This window comes from Rhamphochromis longiceps, linkage group LG2, assembly GCF_057381845.1.
Source record: "Rhamphochromis longiceps isolate RC_006_pf linkage group LG2, R_longiceps_female_GT1.1, whole genome shotgun sequence".
Lineage (NCBI taxonomy): Eukaryota > Metazoa > Chordata > Actinopteri > Cichliformes > Cichlidae > Rhamphochromis > Rhamphochromis longiceps.
This window is the reverse complement of record NC_140558.1, coordinates 33,154,728-33,180,279: the sequence shown is the minus strand read 5'-3', so window position 1 is coordinate 33,180,279 and position 25,552 is coordinate 33,154,728. Positions and strand designations below refer to the sequence as shown.

General features: G+C 36.4%; 3 protein-coding genes across 3 annotated transcripts; all 3 read left to right on the top strand.

The window, feature by feature from the left end:
• The first annotated feature begins 1,939 nt into the window (after window positions 1-1,939).
• Window positions 1,940-3,641, top strand: LOC146677585 (uncharacterized). The gene is made up of 4 exons (XM_085424183.1): window positions 1,940-2,195; window positions 2,318-2,575; window positions 2,800-2,922; window positions 3,112-3,641. Exons 1-4 carry the CDS (start codon window positions 1,955-1,957, stop codon window positions 3,348-3,350), a joined length of 861 nt encoding a protein of 286 aa, XP_085280309.1. The 5' UTR covers window positions 1,940-1,954; the 3' UTR covers window positions 3,351-3,641.
• A 3,000-nt stretch (window positions 3,642-6,641) lies between these two features.
• On the top strand, window positions 6,642-11,013 carry LOC146677584 (immunoglobulin superfamily member 10-like). Its single transcript, XM_085379737.1, has 7 exons — window positions 6,642-6,696; window positions 6,783-7,145; window positions 8,275-8,637; window positions 9,098-9,372; window positions 10,286-10,355; window positions 10,510-10,767; window positions 10,850-11,013. Exons 1-7 carry the CDS (start codon window positions 6,642-6,644, stop codon window positions 11,011-11,013), a joined length of 1,548 nt encoding a protein of 515 aa, XP_085235863.1.
• A 5,101-nt stretch (window positions 11,014-16,114) lies between these two features.
• LOC146677583 (uncharacterized) lies at window positions 16,115-24,188 on the top strand. Its single transcript, XM_085379726.1, has 7 exons — window positions 16,115-16,163; window positions 16,252-16,617; window positions 17,706-18,026; window positions 20,932-21,189; window positions 21,664-21,783; window positions 22,202-22,336; window positions 24,181-24,188. Exons 1-7 carry the CDS (start codon window positions 16,118-16,120, stop codon window positions 24,186-24,188), a joined length of 1,254 nt encoding a protein of 417 aa, XP_085235852.1. The 5' UTR covers window positions 16,115-16,117.
• The last annotated feature ends 1,364 nt before the right edge of the window (window positions 24,189-25,552 follow it).

The window sequence follows — 25,552 nt, the reverse complement described above, 5'->3', positions numbered from 1 at the left end:
CAATGCAAACAGATGTCCATGCTCTCCTCTTCTTAAAGGAACTGTGTATATCCAGTGTGATGTGATGGCTAATGCTAGTGGCCGTAATGTGAAGTGTTTGAAGGTGCTTCCCAGGGTGAACATAACTGTGTTTAATCTCAAGAAAGAAAAAATAATGATAGACAAGGAATTTAACAACAGACTACAGTTCATGAACGGGACACTCAAGATCACAAACGTGAAGAGGAATGATTCAGGTCAATACAGCATTGAGGTCTTTAATTCAAATGGAGTCCAAGAGAAAAACATTGTTTTCACCCTGGATGTTAAAGAAAATGGCAAAGTTGAAGGCAAGTTATATAACTTATTCTTTATTGCATAGTTTTGATGTTATTATAAAGATAATCGGACATGTAAACATTATGTGGCAGTAGAACTGTTAATCAGTATACATCACTTGGGCAACAAAATGATAGAAGATGAAATGACAAAAAATAAGCATATGCACAGAGCAAATGTACAGTGAACAGAATAGAACAGAACATTTCCTGATATATTATTTGTCTATCTATTGATGTTTCCAGTTATTTTTGCAACATGTGGACCACTACTCATATTCATAAATTAATCATCTTTTATTTCTCAGTAACTACCACGTAAACTTAAAAGGCACACTGAAACTTTCCACTTGGTCATTGATTATTATTAGTTGCATTAAATTTAAACATTAAGGTGGGAAAAAGAAGCACTGTAGCAGATGATAAGAACACAAGTAAATCAGAAACCATTAAAAAGCAAAGAAGAAACAAAGCTGAAGTTCTCAATAACTGGGTTCACAAAATAGGGTTGGAAAGAATAACAGATGAGAACAATAATAAATTGGAAACCTTAAAAAAAGCAAAGCTCACTGAAAAAGATGTACTTGGAGTGTATCAACGTGGATTTCCTGACACCGAAATTGGGGTCAGTTAATAAAGTTTTCTACCCCAATGTAAACTGCGTAACGGTACCTAAGAAAACCACACAGGCATTATGATTGTTGTATTTTTAACCTAATTCTGCAGCCTCAAAACCAAGTGGCTCGTTTCACATTTGAAACTTCTATGTTGCAAATACATAGACTTAGTTTGTGTTTGAATAAAAGTCTAATCATCTTCACATACAGGCTAATATTTTTTTAACTGAACCAAACTGTTACTATTAAGCTGCACATACAGTAGCTGTAAAAGACAATGACGGTTTTAGTAAACTTTGAGTAGGGCGGTTCATTTAGCTCTGTATTCACCAGCTCTTTGTTTGCTTCAAGCACTAAAACCACTTGATTCATTTTAGGAAAAGATCCTGGTTTGGGCTACTGGAATACATTTTAAAAGTAACCTTCCCATCACTGCATGCTCAGTGCCCAAGTGCTGTGTCAGCTAATGTGATGTGTGTTGCACCTTTCCACTTACTTGCTTGCTTTTCTTTAAATATTGATGCCTCTTTCTGAGATCCTTTCAAAATGAATATGCAGTAAAAACAGCTTTGAGAAATTAGATCATTAAATAATCTGTAAAAGGTCAAAATACAAAAGATTACAAGAGTCAGTCTTTTTTTTTTCATTTTCATTTGTGAGTTTCGATTTTCCAGTTAGAATTTCCAAATTTTCATTTTGAAAAAGATCAGCACAAGTAAAATAGAACCCTTGCTGTGTTTAAGTCATAAACCTGTGTAGTGCTCATCGGCATGAGCACTAAATATTTCTTCACATAGTGTGAAGTGAGACAGACAGTAGGCACAAAACATCGACGATTGTTTTAGGTAAACATTTGCAAAAGCTGCTGCAATCCTTCTGGTAGGGACTGAATACTCCAAAAGTTTACAGTTTTGCTTTTGTTTACTTTTTTTATTTGCAGGTTTGGAAACTTGCTGTGACATTAAACAGCATGGAGCTCAGTGTTATGGATCTTTAGGTGGAAATGTGGACATTCAACTGATGGACAATACCTCAAAGACATCAAAATACCAATTGATAAAAAATTCATTAAAAATACTAAATGTCAGAAATAATAAAGTTCTTCCTAATGCTGAAGGACAAAGATTTGTCTTTTCTCCCAGTAATGGAACATATAGGATTCCTAACATGAGCAGGAATGACAGTGGTAATTATACCCTTCAAACCTTTGATTCAGATGGAAGAGCATCAGGCGAGTGGACTTTACAGTTGTTTATTCAAGGTAATTCCTTTTATTAATAGAAATGTAATATTGCTTTAGTAAGCTTTAGAATTTTCTGCTTTTGCTGTTTTTCATTAAAGGCCAACTTAAAGACTTAACTCATCTGTATGTGTTTCTCTCAGCTCCTGTGTCCTCTGTCCTGCTGGTCTTGGAGTGTCTGTCCCAGGGAGAGAGGAGGGCGTCCTGCTCCTCTGAGGGAGGGGACAGTCTTCAGTACAGCTGGACTCTGAATGGACGCACACTGACAGATGCTGAGCTCCTTTCTGTAAATAATGAGACTAACATTATTACCCTGAAACAGCACGTCGCAGGACATCTGGTCTGCTCAGTCAGGAACAACGTCAGTAATGTCTCCAAAGAGGAGAGGATATCTACCTGTGGTGAGTGAGAACGTGATGAAAAAAGGTTGATAATTAGTTTTTGTTGATTATTTGTACTTTCATAAACCCTCAGACTGTTTGAGGTACATTCAATTAAAATGAGCAATCAGTAAAACAGTGATATCACATCAGTAAATCAAGTGGTCAGCTGTAATGGTATATTAGTAAATTAGTAAAAACATGCATTTGTTTACTTGTTTGTTTTTTATGTCACTTTATTTCAGAAGCAGGTATTTTGCAAGTGATCGGTGGTGTTCTCTTAGCACTGCTAATTTTATTAGTTATTGGTATAGCAATCATCTTTGATCAGAGGAAAAAACAAAACTACAAACCTACAAAAGAAAAAGGTACAAAACCTCATTTTTACTTCACTCAGAAGTATCATATTTTTGCTAAGACTATGTTGATGCCGCTGTCATGTAAATTCAGAAATGGATAATAAAGGCATTGTGTTTGTGATTTTTAGTCAGAATCAGAAATGACAGTGAAAATCAGAAGTCAAACTAATGTTTTAATTTGATCTTACTACTCTGCAGACGAAGAGGATGACCAAGTGGAGCTCAGAGCAGCAGTGAATTTGCAGGCCGAGATTGAGCTGGAGTTCGATGTCGAGATTGAGAGTGAAGATGAAGATGAGGGTGAGGGCGAGGGTGAGGCAGAGGCAGAGAAAAAGGTGGAAGTGGAGTATGCCCAGGTCAAGTTTCCAAAGCAACCTCGACACACTCAACCAACAGGAGATAATTATTTATATGCAACAGTCCGTAAAATGAGGTGATTTAAATGGTCGGTGTCTTTATACAGACTGCACCACTGAAGGTCCACATGAGGAGGTGACATCAAGACACCTAAAGACACTTTTAATTATCAGGCAAATACACAAAGCTCAGCTGATTAAAACAGAGCATCAATGCATCCAGTTTTAGGTTCCTTCCATGTTTAATTACAAGCAATATGTGCATTGTCTGCATTTGCATTGTGTTAAAGCTCTGATAGAATTAAGGTCATGATTGTAGTCATCCTTTAAATGAAAATGATTAAAGTAAAAAGTGTGGTGAACATTTCTATGAATTTCTGTGCAGCAAAAACTTGAAACAGTGATAAAGCATCAATGTAAATAAGGCCCAGCAAAGGCTCTTTAGACTGCTGGCAAACTTCTATAGATATGCAACAGAAAGCATCATCTATTGTAGTATGACAGTATGGCATGGCAGCTGCACGGCACAGGACAGAAATGACATGGCCAGGGTAGTGAGAACAGCACAGGGCACTGTGGGAAATCTTCTCCCAGATCGGGACTCTGTGTATGCTTGCTGTGTCCAGAAGAAAACCAGCTGCTTTGGTGCAAATCCCACACACTTGAGTAAATGACTGTTTGTCCGTCTGCCTTCTTGAAGGTGGTTTAGGACTAAGCAAGAAGCATTAGACTGAAGCACACTTTTTCCCCTAGAACAATGAACTCTATCACCCCCTGTGCGCGCGCACACACACACACACACACACACACACACACACACACACACACACACACACACACACACAGGACAACTGCACTTTGGAACATGTAACTACAATGCTACCGTATTTTCCTGTTCTGTATATTTATATATTATGTATCTTTCTGTGCTTTGTATACTAGTTGGTATTAAGCTGACCACATGCAATTCCGTTATGTGACTGCGTAATAAAGGAAACAACAAAGGATCTTTGACTCATTTAAAACTTTGAATCAGCCATTCAAAACAATGGACAATGCACAACAGAGCTGTAGGTGAAAGTTCAGGCAGGGTGGAGAGGGTGAAGATGAGTGTCAGGGTGATTTCTGAAAGAAGGATATTGGAGCTAGAATGAAAGGGACAGTTTCCAAGATGGTAGTAAGACCTCCTATGATTGATGGAGTGCTGATTTGGAGACAGAAACAAGAGACAAAGCTGGAGGTGGCAGAGTTGACAATATCAAGATTTACAGTTGAGTGTCCAGCATGCACAAGATTATAAGTAATTATATCAGTGGGGCAAGAAAAGTAGATTTAGAATGTAAAAAAGTAAACTGTGAATTTGTTTTAAGAATAAAGTGCTAACAAAAATGTTATCTGTGATGTGTGATGTACTTCTTGATCTGGTCCCTGAACATACCTGCAAAGGATGCAGCGTTTCCAGCTCAGAGTAACTCTTTATTACAAACTATGAACAATGCTTCTGATGTTGTCCACTCAACTCAACTGATGTAGGGCACCAGCTCCTTACTGTTAGCTTATCTTCTCTGCCACACACACCCTGGTCACAGCATACTCCTGTGTACTGTGAGACCAGGACGTTGCAAGTGTTGATCTTAAGCTTTAATCCACTATAAATAAATTCATGTAAATAAATTGTTGTGGGAACTTATGAAGATGTGTTTTCACTCAAGGAGTCAAGTTTGTAAAAGATTGATCTCCTAGCTGCAGGTAAATGTTTGGTCTCCCAAAGAGAAAATCTGACCGGCTCTAGTGATGTTTTCATTATTATTATTTTGGATCTGCTTGAATAAAATACTGCTTATAATGTGTTACCAAAATGAACATTATAAGTTCAAAAATATTGGCTGGTTCCATTTTATAAGCTATAGCTGTGAGTATGTGGAAACTAGTGTGTTTATTATCAACTGGTAAGGATTATTTCACAAAATCAAAATATGTTTACTTGACAAGGATAACAAGTTGAAATCGCAGAAGGGAATTTGCAGTTTTGATTCATCTGTGATTATAATGTCACATTACAAACTTCATCATTCATTAATGCATATATATATATATATATATATATATATATGTGTGTGTGTGTGTGTGTGTGTGTGTGTGTGTGTGTGTGTGTGTGCGTTTGTGCGTTTGTGCGTTTGTATGTTCTGTTTACATCTCCTCCAAAACGTAAACCCTAATTTCTATGCTTAATATATTTTGGCCTGATTATTTGTAAAAAACTGGTATTTTTGCCAGATTGTCCCAGGGTAAAAACTGATGAGATGCCCAGCTGTACACAAGTATGTTGCCTGACATGTGCATAGACATAGTTGTATAATTGTAACTTTTATTACCGCTTTCAGAATAGAAGATCCCATCCTTGCTCTGTAATACGGGAAGTACCCATGTAGGTTGTTTTTTTTCTCACGAATGAGTTTTTCTCAGTTCCAGTTAAGTGGTTGCATGTGTATTACTGCCTTAGCTTGGTCATCCATTCAAATGTAAGTAAGTTATATGCATCCTTCTTTTGTTGACGTTCACCATCACGTTTTATGTTTACTGTGTGTAACTGTACAGAGTCTGGAGTATTTAATTACACTACATTCATACAGACTGTCTGACATTTAACTCAATGTTTTGTGTTATTACATGCCTATTCTATTCTATTAGCACATTTCAAGTGATGTAAAGCTTAAAATATACATTTTAATTTCCTTTTATCAAAATAATATTTTTACAGTGTGCTTTGATGGATATCTGTGTTTTAATATTATCTGGACAGCATTGCTTCACAGATTCATGTTGGGGCAAAGATTTGCATCCTTTTAACAAGCTGCTTTTTACCTGGTTGTCTACATTTTATTCTTTATATATTGTTTATGTAACACTGATGAAGCGCTAATGAATTAATACAGGCTAGGTATTGAGTGAAATATTATTGTCCCATCCTTTCTGAATAAAAATGTCTCTTCAGCACACCCATGAAGCTTACTAAGCAGTATAGCTCTCCTCACAAGAACTTTTGTAATACTTATGAATGAACTTGTGATTTTAGCTTTTGTGTGTCGTTTTCAAAAGTATACATTATGTGAAGACCAATTCAGTGTTGTTTAAACTTAGTTATTGAAATAGTGGAGGAAAATGATTTGTTCACATGTGGTACATATTTCTTTCGGTTTGCTACAGCAGCCTGTATCATTATTCTGTGTGCTGGCAAGTAGAAGTGATAGTTTCTTTTCTGTTTTAGTGAAAACATCATGTGTTGTCACCGATTTACTTTTTCCTGTCAGTTTGGGTTTAGGTTTGTTGCAGATTTATATCTGGATTTGTTCATAATTTTCCAGTCAATAAATGAAGAGCATGGAGCAGTTTCTTATCATTGTTCTATTAGCAGGAGGAACACTCGGTAAGGTTTTCCTCATAAAGATGACAAACATATACATTTTTAGGATTAATAATTTAAACTTGTGTTTTTTCATGCTTTTTTTCCAGCTCTCGTTGCAGTTGATGAGACTACTTGTGACCTCAGGATGAACACAGGTCCATGCTCTCCTATTCTTGAAGGAACTGTGTATATCCAAGTGATGACTAATGCTAGTGGCCGTGAAATGAAGTGTTTGAAAGTGCTTCCCAGTGTGAACATAACTATGTTCAATCTGAAGAAAGAAAAAATAATGATAGACAAGGAATTTAACAACAGACTACAGTTTATAATCAAGAACGGGACACTCAAGATCACAAACATGAGGAGGAATGATTCAGGTCAATACAGCATTGAGGTCTTTAATTCAGATGGCGTTCAAGAGAAAAATATTCATTTCACCCTGGATGTTAAAGACAATGGCAAAGTTGAAGGCAAGTTATATATTTTGAAGTTATTATAAAGTTAATCAGAAATATAAGCATCTGTCACAACGGGACTGAAGGGACTCAAGCGCAGGCTCTGGGTCGTGAAAAATAAAGAGTGTTTATTTACAGAAACACCAGTTGAACTATTTACAAAGTGAGGGAAAAGACAGATTCCGGGAATCCACACGAACAGGGAAAGACACTTGCACCAACACACGCTCCTAGGTCCACGCTCCTAGGTCCACACTCCATTCACGCTCCACGCCACATGCTCCTCTTCACTCTCCACCAATCCACAAGAAACACAAAGCTGGCTCCAATTCTCACACACTCAGTCACGCAGGTAACACGTGGACAGGTCCAGGGAAATCTATTCACAAAGATACGAGAAGATTACTACGGGAAGATCGCTAGAGATACGAGAATAAACAAGGCCGGGGTTAACACTGACAAGAGTTGGCAACGGTCCAGTGACGAGAAACACAGAGCTGACATCTTATATAGTTACTGGAACATTGTCGAGTGATGAGCCACAGGTGTGAGATTACGAACAGGTGCGTGGGCCAAGGGAGGGAGCCCACAGGTGAGCTCTCCCCAGGCAGTAGGAGGAAGGAGGGACAGTGAGGGAGGGAGAGAGAGAGCAGGAGCAAAAAATCTAAACAAAAACATGTGTAGTCACACTGAACCGACCGGTTAGAAACAGGGACCCTGACAGCATCATGCTGCAGTAAAACTGCAAAACAGTACCCACTTGTGCAACAAATGATAGAAGATCTACTGAAAAAACTACAAAGACAGATGCAAATGTTTCATGCTGCTTGATGTTTCCAAATTCTTGAAGAGAATGAATGGAAAATTTTGCGATATAGTATTTGTCTATCTATTGGTATTTCCAGTTATTTTCACCACACATGGGCTGGTATCCATTTTCATAATGTAATCTTTAACTTTAAACTGTAAAGGGACACTGAATTTTTAAACATGGTCACTGATTAGTGTTAGCTGCACTAAATTAGTACTTTAGGCAGTGAAGAAGAAGTATTATAGTAGAAAATTTGCCAGGAATGAAGCCAATCATTTCCATTTGAAGTGTGAATAATTTAAGCTCATGTTCTTTTGAATGCCTTTTTTCCAGCTCACGTTTCAGTTGATGAGACTACTTGTGACCTCAGGACGAACACATGCCCATGCTCTCCTATTCTTGAAGGAACTGTGTATATCCAAGTGATGACTGATGCTAGTGGCAGTGAAATGAAGTGTTTGAAGGTGCTTCCCAAGGGAAACATAACTGTGTTCAATATAAAGAAAGAAAAAATAACAACAGACAAGGAATTTAACAACAGACTACAGTTTATAATCAAGAACGGGACACTCAAGATCACAAACCTGAAGAGGAATGATTCAGGTCGATACAGCATTGAGGTCTTTAATTCAGATGGAGTTCAAGAGAAAAATATTCATTTCACCCTGGATGTTGAGGACAATGGCAACATTGAAGGCAAGTTATATATTTTGAAGTTATTATAAAGTTAATCAGAAATATAAGCATCATGTTGCACTAAAACTGCAAAACCGTACAAATCACTTGTCCAACAAATGATAGAAGATCTGAGGAAAAAAACTACAAAGACAGATGCAAATGTTTCATGCTGCTCAATGTTTTCAAATTCTTGAAGAGAATGAATGAAAAATTTTGTGATATAGTATTTGTCTTTCTATTGGTATTTCCAGTTATTTTCACCACACATGGTATCCATACTCATAATTTAATCTTTAACTTTAAAGGGACATTGGATTGTTAAACGTAGTCATTGATTAGTGTTAGCTGCACTAAATTAGTACTTTAAGCAGTGAAGAAGAAGTATTATAGTAGAAAATTTGCCAGGAACGGAGCCAATCATTTCCATTTGAAGTGTGAATAACTTAAGCTCACGTTCATTTGAATGCGTCTTCTCCAGCTCTCATTCCAGGCGATGAGACTACATGTGACCTCAGGACAAACACATGTCCATGCTCTCCTATTCTTGAAGGAACTGTGTATATCCAAGTGATGACTGATGCTAGTGGCCGTGAAATGAAGTGTTTGAAGGTGCTTCCGAGGGGGAACATAACTATGTTCAATCTGAAGAAAGAAAAAATAACGACAGACAAGGAATTTAGCAACAGACTCACGTTTATAATCAAGAACGGGACATTCAAGATCACAAACGTGAAGAGGAATGATTCAGGTCAATACAGCATTGAGGTCTTTAATTCCAATGGAGTCCAAGAGAAAAACATTCATTTCACGCTGGATGTTAAAGACAATGGAAAAGTTGAAGGCAAGTTATGCAACTTACTCTTTATTGTATATTTATGAAATTGTTATAAAGTTAAACAGAACTATATAAGTATCATACGTTTTCAGTGTGTCTTTTTGATTGGTGTCTGACACTACCAGCTATGGTAGTGTGCTGAGGTTTAATCTACAGGGTGGGCCATTTATATGGATACACTGTAATAAAATGGGAATGGTTGGTGATATTAAAGTCCTGTTTGTGGCACATTAGTATATGTGAGGGGGCAAACTCCTCAAGATGGGTAGTGACCATGGGGGCCATTTAGAAGTCGGCCATCTTGGATACAACTTTTGTTTTTTCAATAGGAATAGGGCCATGTGACACATCAAACTTATTGGTAATGTCACAAGAAAAACAATGGTGTGCTTGGTTTTATTGTCATTGTGCAGTTTCTTGCACAGCGAAATTGGGTAAATACCACTGAGCAGTCCTTGACTTTATATCTAACCTCTTCTTCCTCTGCCACTTGAATCCTTGACTGTGGCACACAGTTTTTCCTCTTTGATCTCTTTTTATGCGACATCCCCTGGTGATTAACACACAAACAGGATTGTATTCCATGCGTTACTGCTTAGGCACAAATCGGTTTGATGTTTGAACGCATGCACTGATGAGAAATAATAACTCCTCTCAAATATGTTAAACCAATAGTAAAAAGCCTGTGTTGAAAATGTAAGGAGTAGAACAAATTTTTTTAAAAACTATTCAAGTAAAGCACAGATACCTGAGAATTCTACTTTAGTACAATAACAAAGTACAAATACTTTCCAACTCTGTATAGTATCAAACAGGAGTGACAGTGATAATTATACTCTTCAAGCCTTTGATTCAGATGGAAGAAAATCAGACGAGCGTATTTTACAGTTGTTTATTCAAGGTATTTTTTCTGTTCTGTTGGCAAACTAAATAATATATCACAAAATATCAAATACATGTATTTTGTTTTTTCCTTGTTTCTTTTTAGAGACCATAGAAAAAGACAGAGATTCTGATTTAAAATCTAAACTCATCTGTGTGTGTTTTTCTCTCAGCTCCTGTGTCCTCTGTCCTGCTGCTCTCTGAGTGTCTGTCCCAGGGAGAGATGAGGGTGTCCTGCTCCTCTGAGGGAGGGGACAGTCCTCAGTACAGCTGGACTCTGGATGGACGCACACTGACAGATGCTGAGCTCCTTTATGGAAATAATAAGACAAACATCATCACTCTGAAACAGCACGTCTCGGGAAATCTGGTCTGCTCAGTCAAGAACAATGTCAGTAATGTCTCCAAAGAAGAGAGGATATCTACCTGTGGTGAGTGAGAACAATACTGATAAAAGCTGATTCTTAGTGTAATTTTTTTTTTTTTTAAAGTTATCTCTTTATCTGCTCATAGGCTTTGTTTTCATCAGCTGCTCATTATTTAATGGGACACAGATGTCAGGGTGGGTGCATAAGTCCAGTAATACCCTTTGTCCGGAACCAACAGGAGACCCTTCCACGGCCACACAAACTGCAGTGGGTAAGGAGAATAACATAGTGTCAAATAATCCTCTTTGATTAAACTGCCATCAATAATGACCCAAGGTATTATTAAAGAGGGAAGATTAACTCTGATGAAGGGGATTAATTCATGTTTTTTTTCCCTTTGTCTTATAAAGTATGGTATATAAGCAAAATTCTACAATGACTCTTCTTTCACCGCTCTAACTTGTCATAAACATTTTGTTTTTCTGCACAGGTGCTTCCTGGTTCGTGTTTGGTTTGAAAGCCGCTGTGGTAATTATATCATTAAGTGGAATTTCGCTCTATTTTGCTTGGAAGAAAAAAACAATATTGGAGGGCCCTGCTGTCCCACAAAGGATGGAATATCCAGATAACTCTGTTTTGATGATTGCATTGAGTTCTCACTCCAACACATAGTGTCACTTTTCACCTGTTGTACATTTCTCATGTGTCCTCATAGGCTTGTAAATAAGCATTAGTGGGGGTTTTTTCATTCCACATTTTATTGACAGCTTAGTATATTTTTAGTATATGTCAATATGTTTTTTGTGTTTTTATTATTCAAGAACAGCAATCCAGCAAAATATAATCGAAGTGGAAAATCAGAGAAAGATCTTTGTCTCCTTCTTTCATGTATTATTTATTTTGCAATTGCATTTCATCTGTCTACTTGAAATATATTCCAAAAAGACATTAAGCACATATGTTAGTATTTTTTTATCATGGTGGCTGTGTGGGTGCCAGAGGTTGGACACAAGACTTAGGCTACGTTCACACTGCAGGCGAAAGCGCATTAAATCCGACTTTCTTGACCCTATGCGACCCATATACGATCATGGTATGACAGTGTGGACAGCACAAATCCGATATTTTCAAATCCCACCTATGTCACTTTCGTATGTGGTACTGAGTCCGATACATATCTGATGTTTTAGAAAGCGACTGCTGTTTGGATGGTCATGTTCATGGTCATGATCATTCAATCCATCTTTTACGTCACTTACACAAGACAGACACCAATTATCAGCAAAGACAAACGAGAAAGCATGGCGGCGGAAACTGGAGACGGAGGGAGTCAATGGACAGAAACTGAGGTTTTGGACTTGATTACCATAGGGAGACAATTCTTTTCATGCTAAATTTGAAGGGTCGTATCGTAACCGGGCTGTGTTCGAGTGCATTGCCAAAGAAATGGCTGAACGAGGGAAAAGGCGAACGTGGCTACAGTGTCAGAGGAAAGTGAAGAGCCTTTGCTTTCTAAATGGTATTCTTTTTAGGATTGGGAAACATCCGACTGGGTTATGGGATTGGTGTAATGCTATGGAGACGGTTGAACATGTGTTTATTAATTGCAGGAAGTATGTAAGTCAAAGGAGAGTGCTGAGGTTTGAGATGAATGGTGGAATGGAACATTTTTTGTTTTTTGTGTTTTTTTTTTTTTTTTAAGAAGAGGCTCCAATGATTTTTAAGTGAAGTGAGAGTAAAAGCCAGGAGATGGCAGTAGTGCAACATCTTTGGATGCAAGCTGCCGTTAAAACCGACAGAAGAAGAAGAAGAAGAAGAAGAAGAAGAAGGAAAATTAAACAGGGACTAACAGACACACACATGTGTGGGGATAAACAGAATGAATATTAAAAGTACACACTAGAAAAATACTAAACTATAAAGAAGTAACACTTAAGTCATAAATTAACAGAAAGAATCATTAGTCCAAAACCAACTTTAAACACTGGGTAAGAGACACAAGGACCATTACAGTTTTTGTTGTTTTTTAAATTAAATTAAATAATTGATGGATAATTGCTTAATTTAAATCAATAATAATAATAATAATAATAATAATAATAATAATAATAATAATAATAACAACAACAACAACAATAATTATTATTCTACATAAAAGTGTTTCCCATCAGTGTTAAATTGATTAATATTTTTGGTGCATACAGGCTGAGCTAATTTTAAATACTTTATTATGTGTTTAATGTGAAGCTTCATATTTTGTGTTTGTAGTGGCAGTTGTTTATTAGCTCAGAAACACAGGCCTACATCTTGATTTTTCAAAAAAAAAAAAAAAAAAAAAAAAGAAGCCTGTTTACTTCCTGATGCTACCTGTATTTCCATATGAAGTGCAGGTCAGAACTGATCTCAGAACAGGGAAAGCAGAGCCACTGGAAGCTTGTGTGGCAAGTTTCTACCAGATCTACCATCAGTTTACAGACCAAAAGTTTATCTACAAAGTACATGCGCAAATGACCAGGAACACGTTACTGACCTCTCAGTTTGCCCAGCTCCAGTTATCATTCACAGGAACCAGATTGCGCTACACTTTGCTATGAGATGAAATAAGCACAGCTTTGACAGATGACTGTAGCCACAAGGTGGCAGTAATGTCAAGGATAGATGCACTTATTAACTGACGGGCGAGGAGCAGTGCTTTCTGATATCAAAGTAGCTTTAAATTGCTTTGCTTTTCGTGACAGAATACTACTGATAAAATATGAATTTATTAATTATCTGCTAACAAAAATATTGTTTGTGGTTATTTTTGGCCTGTTTCTATCAATATTTCAAGCAGTAATGATGTGAAATCTTTGACAGCATTTTATTTCCTGTTCAGTTAACTGTCTTTGTACTGTGTCATCAGCTTATCCTGTTAAGCTTTGCTGACATTTCAACTGTGGGCTGTTTCATTGAACAAAAACCTATCATCAGTATGCAGAGGTGTGAGGTCTCCCTCTACTGGTTTACCGAGGGGTTACTGTTGTTTATACATAATGTCTGTACTCAGTAAAACTCTTTGTTAATAACGTGCCAGTAGTTGAAATAAATGATACCTACAGAAGAAAAGCTATGTAAGACTGAAATTCAAAGCATAATATGTCTTCAAACCATAGACAACCAGTGTTGGGTGAAGGAATTGAGCCAGAAGAGAGCGAGTGAGTTGAGCTCTGCAACAGAAAAGTTACAAAGCAAAGGCATGGGTGTTAGACAAGTGTGAAATAACACCACAGTGTGAATGTATGTATTTGATCACTTTGCATGTATATTTCTCCTTTCTGCTAAGAAGGTGTGAAGAGTTTCCTTTGCCATTTCATAAGGTTGTGAATTATAAACATTAAATCAGCAATTTCACAAACTAAAAATCTCAAAAACATTATTTTAAATTTTTTAAATTTTTCAGGAAACTCAACATTAATCACTATCAATAGAATTTATGACATGACTACAAAATCAAGAGTTGTTCTTTTTGTTGTCAGGACACATGAAAACGTATTTTTACTATTAAGCCAAAGTGCTACAAGATCGAGTTGTAGTTGTAGCTGAAGATGTTCATTCTCTCAGGGGGGGAACTGACTGGATCCTCTGACATTTTGATATACAGCTGTGAGATTGCGCAAATCAGTGTGTTTACTGTCGTACTACTTAAGTTGTTGCATGTTCTTTCTCAAAAGTATATGTGAAGATCGTTCTAAACTACAGATAGAGTGTGAAAGTATACTATGGTGAAGGGTCAGAATATAAGCAAGAAGAAACATACAGAGGCTCTTCGTGGTAAAAGCTGCATCTGAGCTTGTCGTGTGTGTAGTGACCCTTACTGTTGTGGTTACAATGACAATCTTTTCTTTTATGTTAAAACCTAACATCTAACCTCAACACACTGAGCAGTACAACAATCATTAATGTCTGTAAATGTGTTTTGAGCAATTAAGCTCAGATGTATCAAATAAAATATTTATAGCTTAATTATACATTATAATGCCTGTCATGTCTGTGTTAAACTGGCATCAATTTGTTTGTAAACTTCTTTTTTTGGGTTATATCTATTTAAAAGAAAATATTACAGTCTCAGTGAAACTGCATTATTAGTTGGAGTATAAAATGACACGACTGGTTTTGGGAGTTTAAGTGTCACTAAATTGATACACAACTTCTCTCTCTACAGTTCTATTGTAGTTACATCCTGCCTCGTGTGAGTTTATGCATTCTTATCTGAATCTGATCAGTAACACCAAGCAATGGAAACCAATGAAAACTGAGTACAGTTTATTTGAAGCCGATCACTTACAGGAAACATGGTCATTCTAAACTGGGCCTATTTGCATCTTGGTAAAATAAAGGAGCTTATCTGAAAGTTGCCTGCTGAGTCCACAGAGGCTGAATAGTAAAGAAGAAGCATAGAAGCTATGTTTGGAGTGTAGGTGATGCTATAGGAGACTCTTAAGGTGAGCTGTGTTTACTTATTTATAACCTGCAGTCAGTGTGACAGAACAGTTACTGAATACATTTCGATATCCTGTGTTTTATACATCAGAATCAGAATCAGAAAGGGTTTTATTGCCAAATGTTGAGCGGGTTTACAACATTAGGAAATTGCTGCGGTGCTTCAGTGCAAACATACTGTTATAAATACTGTTATAAATTAAGCTTAAATAGACATGAAAATAAAAATGAGAATAAGAATTAAAAGTGCTAAGTAGATAGATAGATATATACATGAGTGCAGGTGGTGATCAGTGCCAAAAACATAAACACAAAGCTGAGAACAAAAGTTGAAAACCAACTCAAAGCTACTTTAAAGTAGCTTTGAGTTGGTGTAGAAGGACACTTCTACACTATTTGTGAATTGTTGCCTGTGCTTTCTAGGAAGAAAACTCAAGACGGCCGTAAACAAGAGATATTGTATGATAATCACCCTTTAAAAGTTTCGCTTTAGTGACACAGTGTTGTCTAGACTCAGTTTTGCAAGTACAATTAAAACAGGAAGAGGAAAATGAGAAGAAGTAAGACAGTTTAGCTTATTTTATTCTTTTTACAAAAATACTGTGTCTACATCATCACCCATTTACTGTTTCAGTGTGAACTAAAGGTCCCAGCAGATTTATAACCAGATTTGCTCATAATTCAATTCAATTCAATTCAATTTTATTTATATAGCGCCAAATCACAACATAAGTCGCCTCAAGGCGCTTCATAGATACAGAGAAAAACCCAACAATCATATGACCCCCTATGAGCAAGCACTTTGGCAACAGTGGGAAGGAAAAACTCCCTTTTAACAGGAAGAAACCTCCTGTTAATGTCATTTCATTTTTAAAGTGCATTTTTTTTAATTTACTTTTCAAGATTCAAACCACAGCGTGGATGAATAAGGATCATGGAGCAGTTTCTCACCCTTTTGCTAGTAGTATCAGGAACTCATGGTAAGATTGTCCTCAAAATGATGCCAAAAATGTACATTTGAAGTGTGAATAATTTAAGCTCACAATCTTTTGAATGCATTTTTTCCAGCTTTCTTTCCAGTTGGTGAGACCACATGTAATCTCACCAAGAACACATGCCTGTGCACTCCTCTGACTGAAGGAACTGTGTATATCCAAGTGATGACTAATGCTAGTGGCTGTGAAATGAAGTTTTTGAAGGTACTTCCCAAGGGGAACATAACTGTGTTCAGTCTGAAGAAAGAAAAAATAACAACAACAGACAAGGAATTTAACAACAGACTACAGTTTATAATCGAGAACAGGACACTCAAGATCACAAACATGCGGAGGAATGATTCAGGTCAATATACTGTTGAGGTCTTTAATTCCAATGGAGTCCTAGAGAAAAACATTAATTTCACCCTGGATGTTAAAGACAATGGCAAAGGTGAAGGCAAGTTATGTAAGTTACTTATGATTTTATAGCTTTAAAGTTATTGTAAAGTTTATCACAAATCATATAAACGCCATCTGAGTAGAACTGCAAAGCACAGTGTACATCACTTGTGCAACATATAACAGAATTTCAAAGGAAAAACATATATCCACACTCAGACACAACTTTAATGTTTAAGGTTTCCAGATTCTTGAAGTGAATGAACAGAATGTGTGATATAACATCTGTGTATCTATTAGTATTACCAGTTATTTTAGTTACACATGGGCTGCTATTAATATTACTGATTTAATATTAAACTTTATGCTTTAAAGTCATACTGAAGCTTTCCACTTGGTCACCAATCATTATTAGCTGCACCAAATGAGAAAATTAAAGTGTCAAGCACAAGTATAATAGTAGATGTGGTTGTGATTGTGCTGCTTTCACACAAGTTTTCCATGCAGCTTTTTTTGGGTGTCTAACAGCTATCATCTCTGGTGTTGTTTGGTGAGGTATAACAATATAATGTACTTTTTTTTACATAGCACAATTCTTAAGTAGCTTCTGCACAGAAAGAATAAAAAAGATTCAAAAATAAGAACAAGCTTGAATGAGAAACGATGAAAGAAACAAAAAAAGTTCTGAAGACCTGTACTGAGGTCAGTTAATGGTATTTGTGTTTTAAAAAACTCCTGCCAGATGCATTATTGTTTAAAAAAACAATAATACCTCATTCTGAGATAACTTCAACATGAGTATGCGGTTAAATTAATTATAGCAATGAGAATTTTAGTTATCAAATTATATGGAAAAGTAAATCTAAAACTTTCCTTTGCTTAATCCTCTGTTTTTCCCATTTTGGAAAATCACTGAATTACTGATATTAATCCATTAAAAGGTTTTTTGTTTGTTTGTTTGTTTTTGTTTTTTTGTAGAAAGGCTACAGGCTATGTACAACATTTAACATTTTTTCTATTTTATGATGATGTGACTGTGAAGCTACAGTGACCGACAGCAACTACTACTTGGAGGGCATTGAACAATGAAAATTGTCAATGTTTTGATTGTGTTTATTTTGTTTATTTTTTTCTATTTATTTGCAGGTGTAGAAACTTACTGTGATGGCAGACAGGATGGAGCTCTGTGTTATGGAGCTTTGGGAGGAACTGTGGACATCCAGCTGATGGACAGCACCTCAAAAATAACAAGATACAAACTGTTAAAGAATTCATTAAAAATACTAGATGTCAGAAATAATAAGGTTATTTCTAATATAGTACAAGATAGATCAGTCATTCTCCCCTGTAATGGGACATTTAGGCTCAGTGACCTGAGCAGGAATGACAGTGGTAATTATACCCTTCAAACCTTTGATTCAGATGGAAGATCAACAGGCGAGCAGACTTTACAGTTGTTTATTCAAGGTAAATAATGAGAGTAAATTTTTCTCCGATTGGGAAATTATGACAATTTGTAGATAGAAATTTAACATTGTGAAATTCATTTTTCATTTGAGACTATAACGAATTAGATTTTGATGTAAAATCTAATCATATTTTTTTTTTACCTTTTGTATTCAAGGTAAACATTAATAGTAAATATTAAATGTTAAAATACTTTAATAATAAAAAATAATAACAACTATCCTATATGGGAAATCGACAACAATTACACACATACACACACACACACCTATATATATATATATATATATTAGGGGTGCAACGATATTCGTATCGATATTGAACCGTTCGATACAGTGCTTTCGGTTCGGTACGCATATGTATCGAACAATACAACATTTGTAATTTATTTTATCAATTTTCCTTCTGACGATGCTGTCTGTGTTGAGCGCTCAGTGAATCTGTGTTCGACTACTCCGCCTAGGCTGCACTGTCGAACGCAGATCCACTGAGCGCTCAACACAGACAGCATAGTCAGAAGGAAGAGCGCAGGGCAAGCTAGCGAGACAGAAGTTAAGCTCGCCTTGCAACAGGCAAATTGAACCTCATTCAGATCTGGCGTTTGGAATTATTTTGGTTTTCATGTGACGTATGACCTTGAAGGTAAGCGAGTCATGGACTAAAGTAAAACAGTATGTTGGATGTGCCATGCAATGCTCAATTACATTGGTGTGAACTAGTGTGTTAGCGCAGTTAGCTCGTTAACGTGTTGGCCATCTAGCCCCATGCACGGAGTGATCGGCGGTAGCTCGTTAACGGAGATTTGCCGTGTTGTGGCGTTAAGGTCATTTCAACGAGATTAACCTGAAAGCACTAGCGGGAACACAACGAATATGACTGCACATTTACGCCGACATCATCGTAGTGCAAAGACAAGTGGAAGCAGACAAAAAAAAGTGTTATGATATTTTGATACCATAGTAGCATTTACAGGATATTGTTTTATACAGGAAAACTGTTACTCAATATGGCCCATCTACTAGTTGTTTTTCTCTTTCTCTCTGACCCAAGAATTAAGGTGTAAGACTCACAGGCTGGTACCCCAAGGTCGAAAACACCACAGAGATGAGACCACTTCCTTACTCCCATCCTCCCTTCCTTATCTCTTAGAAAAAGGCTCGTTAAAGGCCAGGTGGTTTGTTTCAGAATTCACTAATGAAAGAACTCTGTATTCTGTGTATTTTGCTGGGATGATCATAAATTGTAGCTGAACTGATAAACTACACACAGGATACTTCTTTGCTCACAAGGCAGGAAGACGTTTCCTTATTTGGTCTGTACTGGTTTGAACTGAGAACTTGCTGACACACGAACCTTTTTTTCCTCTATATAAACTGCTGTGTATCAAATAAACCTTTGAGTCGATTGGGAAGGCAACCTAAAGCAGTCTCTGTTTTCTTGTTCTCCCAAGCTGCTCCCGAGCTCGTACTAACACGCTGAATGGCATACCTGAGTGTTACTTTAAATAATTAGGAATCTTAGAAGGAAAGGACAAAACTCTGCTTATCGCTCACGCCACGGAGGAAACCCGGGACGGCAATTTCCTTCAATTTTGGTGTCAGAAGTGGGATTCGAACCCACGCCTCCAAAAAGCAAGCATGCTACTAACTTTAGCCGAGTCATTTAGACAGCTGTTAGCACATGATTCTCCTTATGCTGCTGAGAATATAGCCCAGAAGAAGCGGATAGTATAGCTTTTATTTTGGAAAGAGCCATTTCTCTGTAATAAACTCTCTTTTCCAAAGATGAGTGATTCCTCAATCAGATACAGGGCTTGCAATATCGCTAGCCCGACGTCCCGGAGCTAGCGATTTTTTCAGTCGGGCTACCAAAATCTATCTCTTCCCTGCCCGTCGGGCTATTGTAGGAAAAATATATGTCAATGCTTCTGCATTCTTTCGGAAATGTAGCTGGGTAATTATGTCATTGGCATCGGTGAGCCACTGTCAATATGTGACATATTGAAATCGCGTTTGAATTTGCGCTTGTTTTTTTGCTTTCACTTTGCAATCGTGCGAACTGTGTATAGAGAGCGACAGCACTGATCTGTGAGTGATGATAATTTGTGCACCAATTCCTCTGACATCGTCTTATTAATCGTTAGCTTACTATGCAAACATGACAAGTGAAATCTCCCGCAGCAAGCTTAAACATGTGAGAGGTTGATCGCGCAGAGAATCGCTGAGCATTATGTGAGTGAGTGTGTAAAAGCATTTCAGTTCTGCTGAGCCAAATAAGACAGGTCAGGGTGAAGAAGTGACAGCCAAAGAAAAGCTTACCACAAAACGGAAAAGTTATGACAAATCAGACTATAAGGCAAAAAGAAAGTGCAGCTTCATGGTTTCATGGACAAAAGAATTTCTGTGGCTGCAATATGATGAGCTAAATAACCAGGGCTGCACATAAGTGGTCCGCAGGTGCGCATTCGCTGTCAAAATAAAAAACACGCACAAGGGTTAGGGTTAAATTTAAAAACTGTACTTTTGAGTTAAAATATATATTTATAATTTTAATAAACAAATTAAAAATGCATGAACATTTTTTTGTATCGAAAAAAATATCGAACCGTGACACCAAAGTATCGAACCGAACCGAACCGTGAATTTTGTGTATCGTTGCACCCCTAATATATATATATATATATATATATATATATATATATATATATATATATATATATATATATATATATATATATATATATTATATATATATATTTATATATAAACACACACATAAAATTTTTTTTGTAATTTATATATTTCATGTATTTCATGTATTTTGTATTTTCCCTGTTCTTCATTGGACAATATAAATAATAATGCGCATCTTAAAATCAATAGTCATCTGTGTTTATTTGTCTCAGCTCCTGTGTCCTCTGTCCTGCTGGTCCCTGAGTGTCTGTCCCTGGGAGAGATGAGGGTGTCCTGCTTCTCTGAGGGAGGGGACAGTCCTCAGTACAGCTGGACTCTGGATGGACGCACACTGACAGATGCTGAGCTCCTTTCTGGAGATAATGAGAGTTACAAAATCATTCTGAAACAGCACGTCTCAGGACATCTGGTCTGCTCAGTCAGGAACAACGTCAGTAATGTCTTCAAAGAAGAGAAAATATCTATCTGTGGTGAGTGAACACATTATTAATAAAAGCTAAAAGCAATTTGTGTTTATTATGGGCACTGTAAGGTTTTCAGAAATCCTTCCATTGTTTGCTCATTTCTATTGTTTGCACATTAGTCAACAGGGCACAAATATCATATCCATCCATTCCCTTCTGCTTATCAGGGTGGTGGAGAGGGCTGGAGTCAATCTCAGCTATCTTAGGGCAAGAGGCAGGCTACACCTTTGACAGGTCCCCAGACTGATTTAGGGCTAACACAGAGAGACAGACAACCATTTCCACTTATACCTATGGGATATTTACAATAACCAGTTAACTTAACCCAACTAATATCATGAAATCAAAATGTCAGCAATGATGACTGGTACTTTAGCAAATAAAAATGGAGTTTTATGAAGTGGATTCATTGATGTTTATTTTCTTTGTTGTTTTCTTCATTTGTTGACTTATTTGTTTTTATGTCATTTATTTTTGCAGCAGTAATTTTGCTATTGATGGTTCGTGTCCTCTCAGCACTGGTGATTTTCTTAGTTGTGGGTATAGCAGTCATTTGTTTTCAGAAGAAAAAACAAAACAACATATCTGCAAGACAAGAAGGTACAAAACTTTCGTTGTGCTCACTGCACTCTGGTTGTTTATTGCTCTTTTTATAAATTGATAATACATTTAAATATATAAAGAATAAAATTTGCTCTTGCTTTTTTTTAAAAAAAAACAAACAAACAACCGTTTTACTTTCTTAAATATTGATAAGGAATGTCTTGATGCATGCTCAGTTATTCAGTTAAGTAAATCCCAAAAGGTTGATTCTGATCATGTTGATAAAGAAGTCATGTGAACTCACAAAAAAGACAATTTTAAATCAGTTTGTGTGTGATTTTTGCTCAGAATCTGAAATGACATTAAAACATGTTTATCATTTCCTGTTTCTTTTTAACTCCTGTCAGTCTGCATAAGTCAAACTATTGTATTAATGACTTACTGAGTTTTATTTTATCTTCTTGTTACTCTGCAGAGGAAGAAGATGACCAAGTGGAGGAAAGAGCAGTAGTGAAGGTGGAGGTACAATACGCCCAAGTCAAGAATAAAAAGCTATGTAGGCAGATGAAACCGACAGGAGGTGATTGCTTGTATGCAAAGGTCCATAAAGGTAATTTAAGTGATTGCTGAGTTTAGGTGGGCTGCAACACTGAAAGCCCATGGAGGGAGAAGGTGATGGAAAGATACCTAAAGGTTTTTCATTTAATGTGATTTCACATCAGACTAATCATCAAAGCTCATTAATATTGATTTTCATTACTTCGAGTTCCAAATTACGACAGGGCATCAATGCATCCAGTCTTAGATTCTTAGATTCTCTCTATATTTAATTACAGAAGCACTGTATGTGTTTTCTGCATTTGTATTTTGTTGAAGGTCTGATGGAACAAAGATTGTGATTGTAATAAGGGACTTTCTTTTAATTTGAAATTGACTAGTTTTTGACTTTGTAATTGTGGAAATTAATCATCAGATTAAACTGTTGCATGACTGCAGTGCAACCAGTACTCTGGGCAGTGATAAAACATCCAAATTCCAGCTTCTCTTATAGAATTATTATTTTTAAAGAATAATTAAACACATTGTGTTATTTGGTGTCATCACTACTAAGCAGTACTGGCAGTATAACAAACACACATTCTTTATACATTTAAACACAAATCAGATCAGATTTCTTTATATGCCACCAAATCATAACATCTCATGAAACACCACACAGTAAAACCTTAGAGTATTGTAGATTTGTGCACTGCTAAACTACTTTTTATAGTGATTAAAATAAGCATCAGTTTTGGATCTATGGGCACATGCGCAACACAGTGGAAGCCTTTTTTCACTTACAACAACCTATAAATGCTTTGAATGTGTTTATACTGGACAGTAAATTGACAATAAGCTTCAGCACGAATATCAAAGAGATCTTCAGAGTCAAGATAACATTTAATCAGCTCAACTATGCTTTTATAATTATGTTCTTGCTTTTTTATTCAATGTCAATATTAGATAAACAACAAAATGCACATGTAGAGATAAATTTGGAGACAGTGACATTATTCTTTTTTGTTTAAGATTGTATTATTGTGCATTTGGTAATTTACAGAAATATTTAGATATACTGAAATGCACGTCTAACATAAACTTTGAGATGGTTGAATGATGTTGATAATTATTGTGTTACTGATGTCTTTGGAGTCTGTTTCACATCCACATCCTATCAGCATTACTGATGAACAAAGCTCTAAAGTTATTAAATATTTAATATTTTAATCTCGTTGACTTTTTGTGTCATTTTTAAAATAAAAAAAACAAAAACAAAAAACAAAGGTTTCAGTGAGCTATCCTTATAATTACAGATCATACATCTCTTTCAATAATCTTTGGCTCCAAAGGCTAATAACTACTTTGTGTTGACCATTTAGGATTATTAAAGTAAGCATGATAGTCAGTGGTGAATATATTCTCCAAGCCTACTATTGATACTGATAGTAAAGCAGACAGTCTCATTATTGACAAAATTAATTGTGTTACAGTATCTGTGAAAAATGCGCAGAAAAGTGCACATTGTTTTTTGCATTTGCAGCCTGATATTCCAGGATCATACATTACGTGATAAAAAACCTAGCTGGATCTTTTATGTTGGAAACAGTTACACAGACTTTGAAGGCTACTACTTTTGTGTGCATTTTCTGTTTCACACAGTTTAGTTTTACTTATATCAGCTTTTTGTTAGATTTAAGCACTAAAACCTTAAGATTAAATCTGTCCTATTAATAACCCTTTACCTTAAAAAAACAATGGAGGTGTGCCGAAGCAGCTATGTATCTACAGCTTTTTAATAATACTTACTTTTAAACTGTTACCAAATTCTACACTTGAATAGAGAGAAACAGCTTTAATCTGAAAACAGTCATCATCCCAGTCTGTGCTCCTGATAACACTGTCTGTTGTGTACAGAGAAGTGAAGCAACATAAGAGGTCAGGTAAAACTCAACACGCCAGCTCATCATGTATTTAAAGGGTTAGTTGTATTGGCAATTACAGACCATGTTTGTGTTTCAATCCGATCCTATTATGAAAAAATGGATACAGGAGGCCAACTCAAGGGGTTCAGCACAGCAGGATAGATGCAACAGAGCAAGGGAGAAACTGCGAAATGGAGATCAATGATATCTGGGACCTGGAAAGCATGGCAGGGAGATCATGAAGTTGTTTTGTTTTTTTTGGTACCAGTGTTGGTTATGGAAAAGGAAAAGTAACAGGTGAGTACATGTGAGAGAGTATACCCCTATAATACTGCTGTAATGATTTCTAAAGCAGTAAGACTGTTATGGACATGAATGCAACATACCGTTGGACCGCTAATTATAGGGAAGGGTCAAAATATAACCAACGCTCTTCATGCTAAAAGCTGCATCTGCACCTGTGGTTTGTGTAGTGACCCTTGCTGCTGCTTCATTTCCTTGTGGTTACAGTGACAAACGTTTCTTTTATGTTGAAACATGTAACCTCAACAAATTGGACTTTTAAAACTCACTGAGCAACACAACAATCATTAATGTCTGTAAATTTGTTTTGAGCAAGTAATATGTTATTTAAATGTCTCAAATAAAATATTTATAGCTTAATTATAAATTATAATGACTGTCATGTCTGTGTTAAATTGGAATCAAATTTTTCATTAACTTCTTTTTTTTTTTTTGGTTAATTTTATTCAAATGTAAAAATTAAAGTCCATTAATTAGTTGGACAATAAAATGACATGACTTGGTTTGGAATTTTAGTGTCACTAAATTGATAAACAACTTCTCTCTCTTCTCTCTCTGCAGTTCTATTATAGCTACATCCTGCCTATTGTGATCAATGGAAACCAATGACAACTGTGTTCAGTAGTTAAGATTAAAAAACTGTGAAGCAGTCGCATCCTGGATGGTCTGTATTTACCACAGGAAACATGGTCAGTGAAGGCTGGGCCTGTTTGTATTTTGGTAAAGTATAGGACGTTGTCTGAAAGTTGCCAGCTGAGTCAAAAGAGGCTGAATAGTAAAGAAGCACAGAAGCTATGTTTGGATTGTAGGTGATGCTATAGGAGACTCTTAAGGTGTATAATTATTTAAAACCTGCATCAGGTGTGGCATTAGGTACAGTTACTGAATACATTTCGAAACCTGGTGTTTTATACATAAACACAAAGCTGAGAACAAAAGCAAAGTTGAAAACCAACTCAAAGACACTTTAAAGTGATCACCTCAGTGATTCGTCTGTAAAAACATGAACAGGGTTAGCTGGTGAATCAGTGCTTCAAACACACGTCCGCATCACTGCAGCC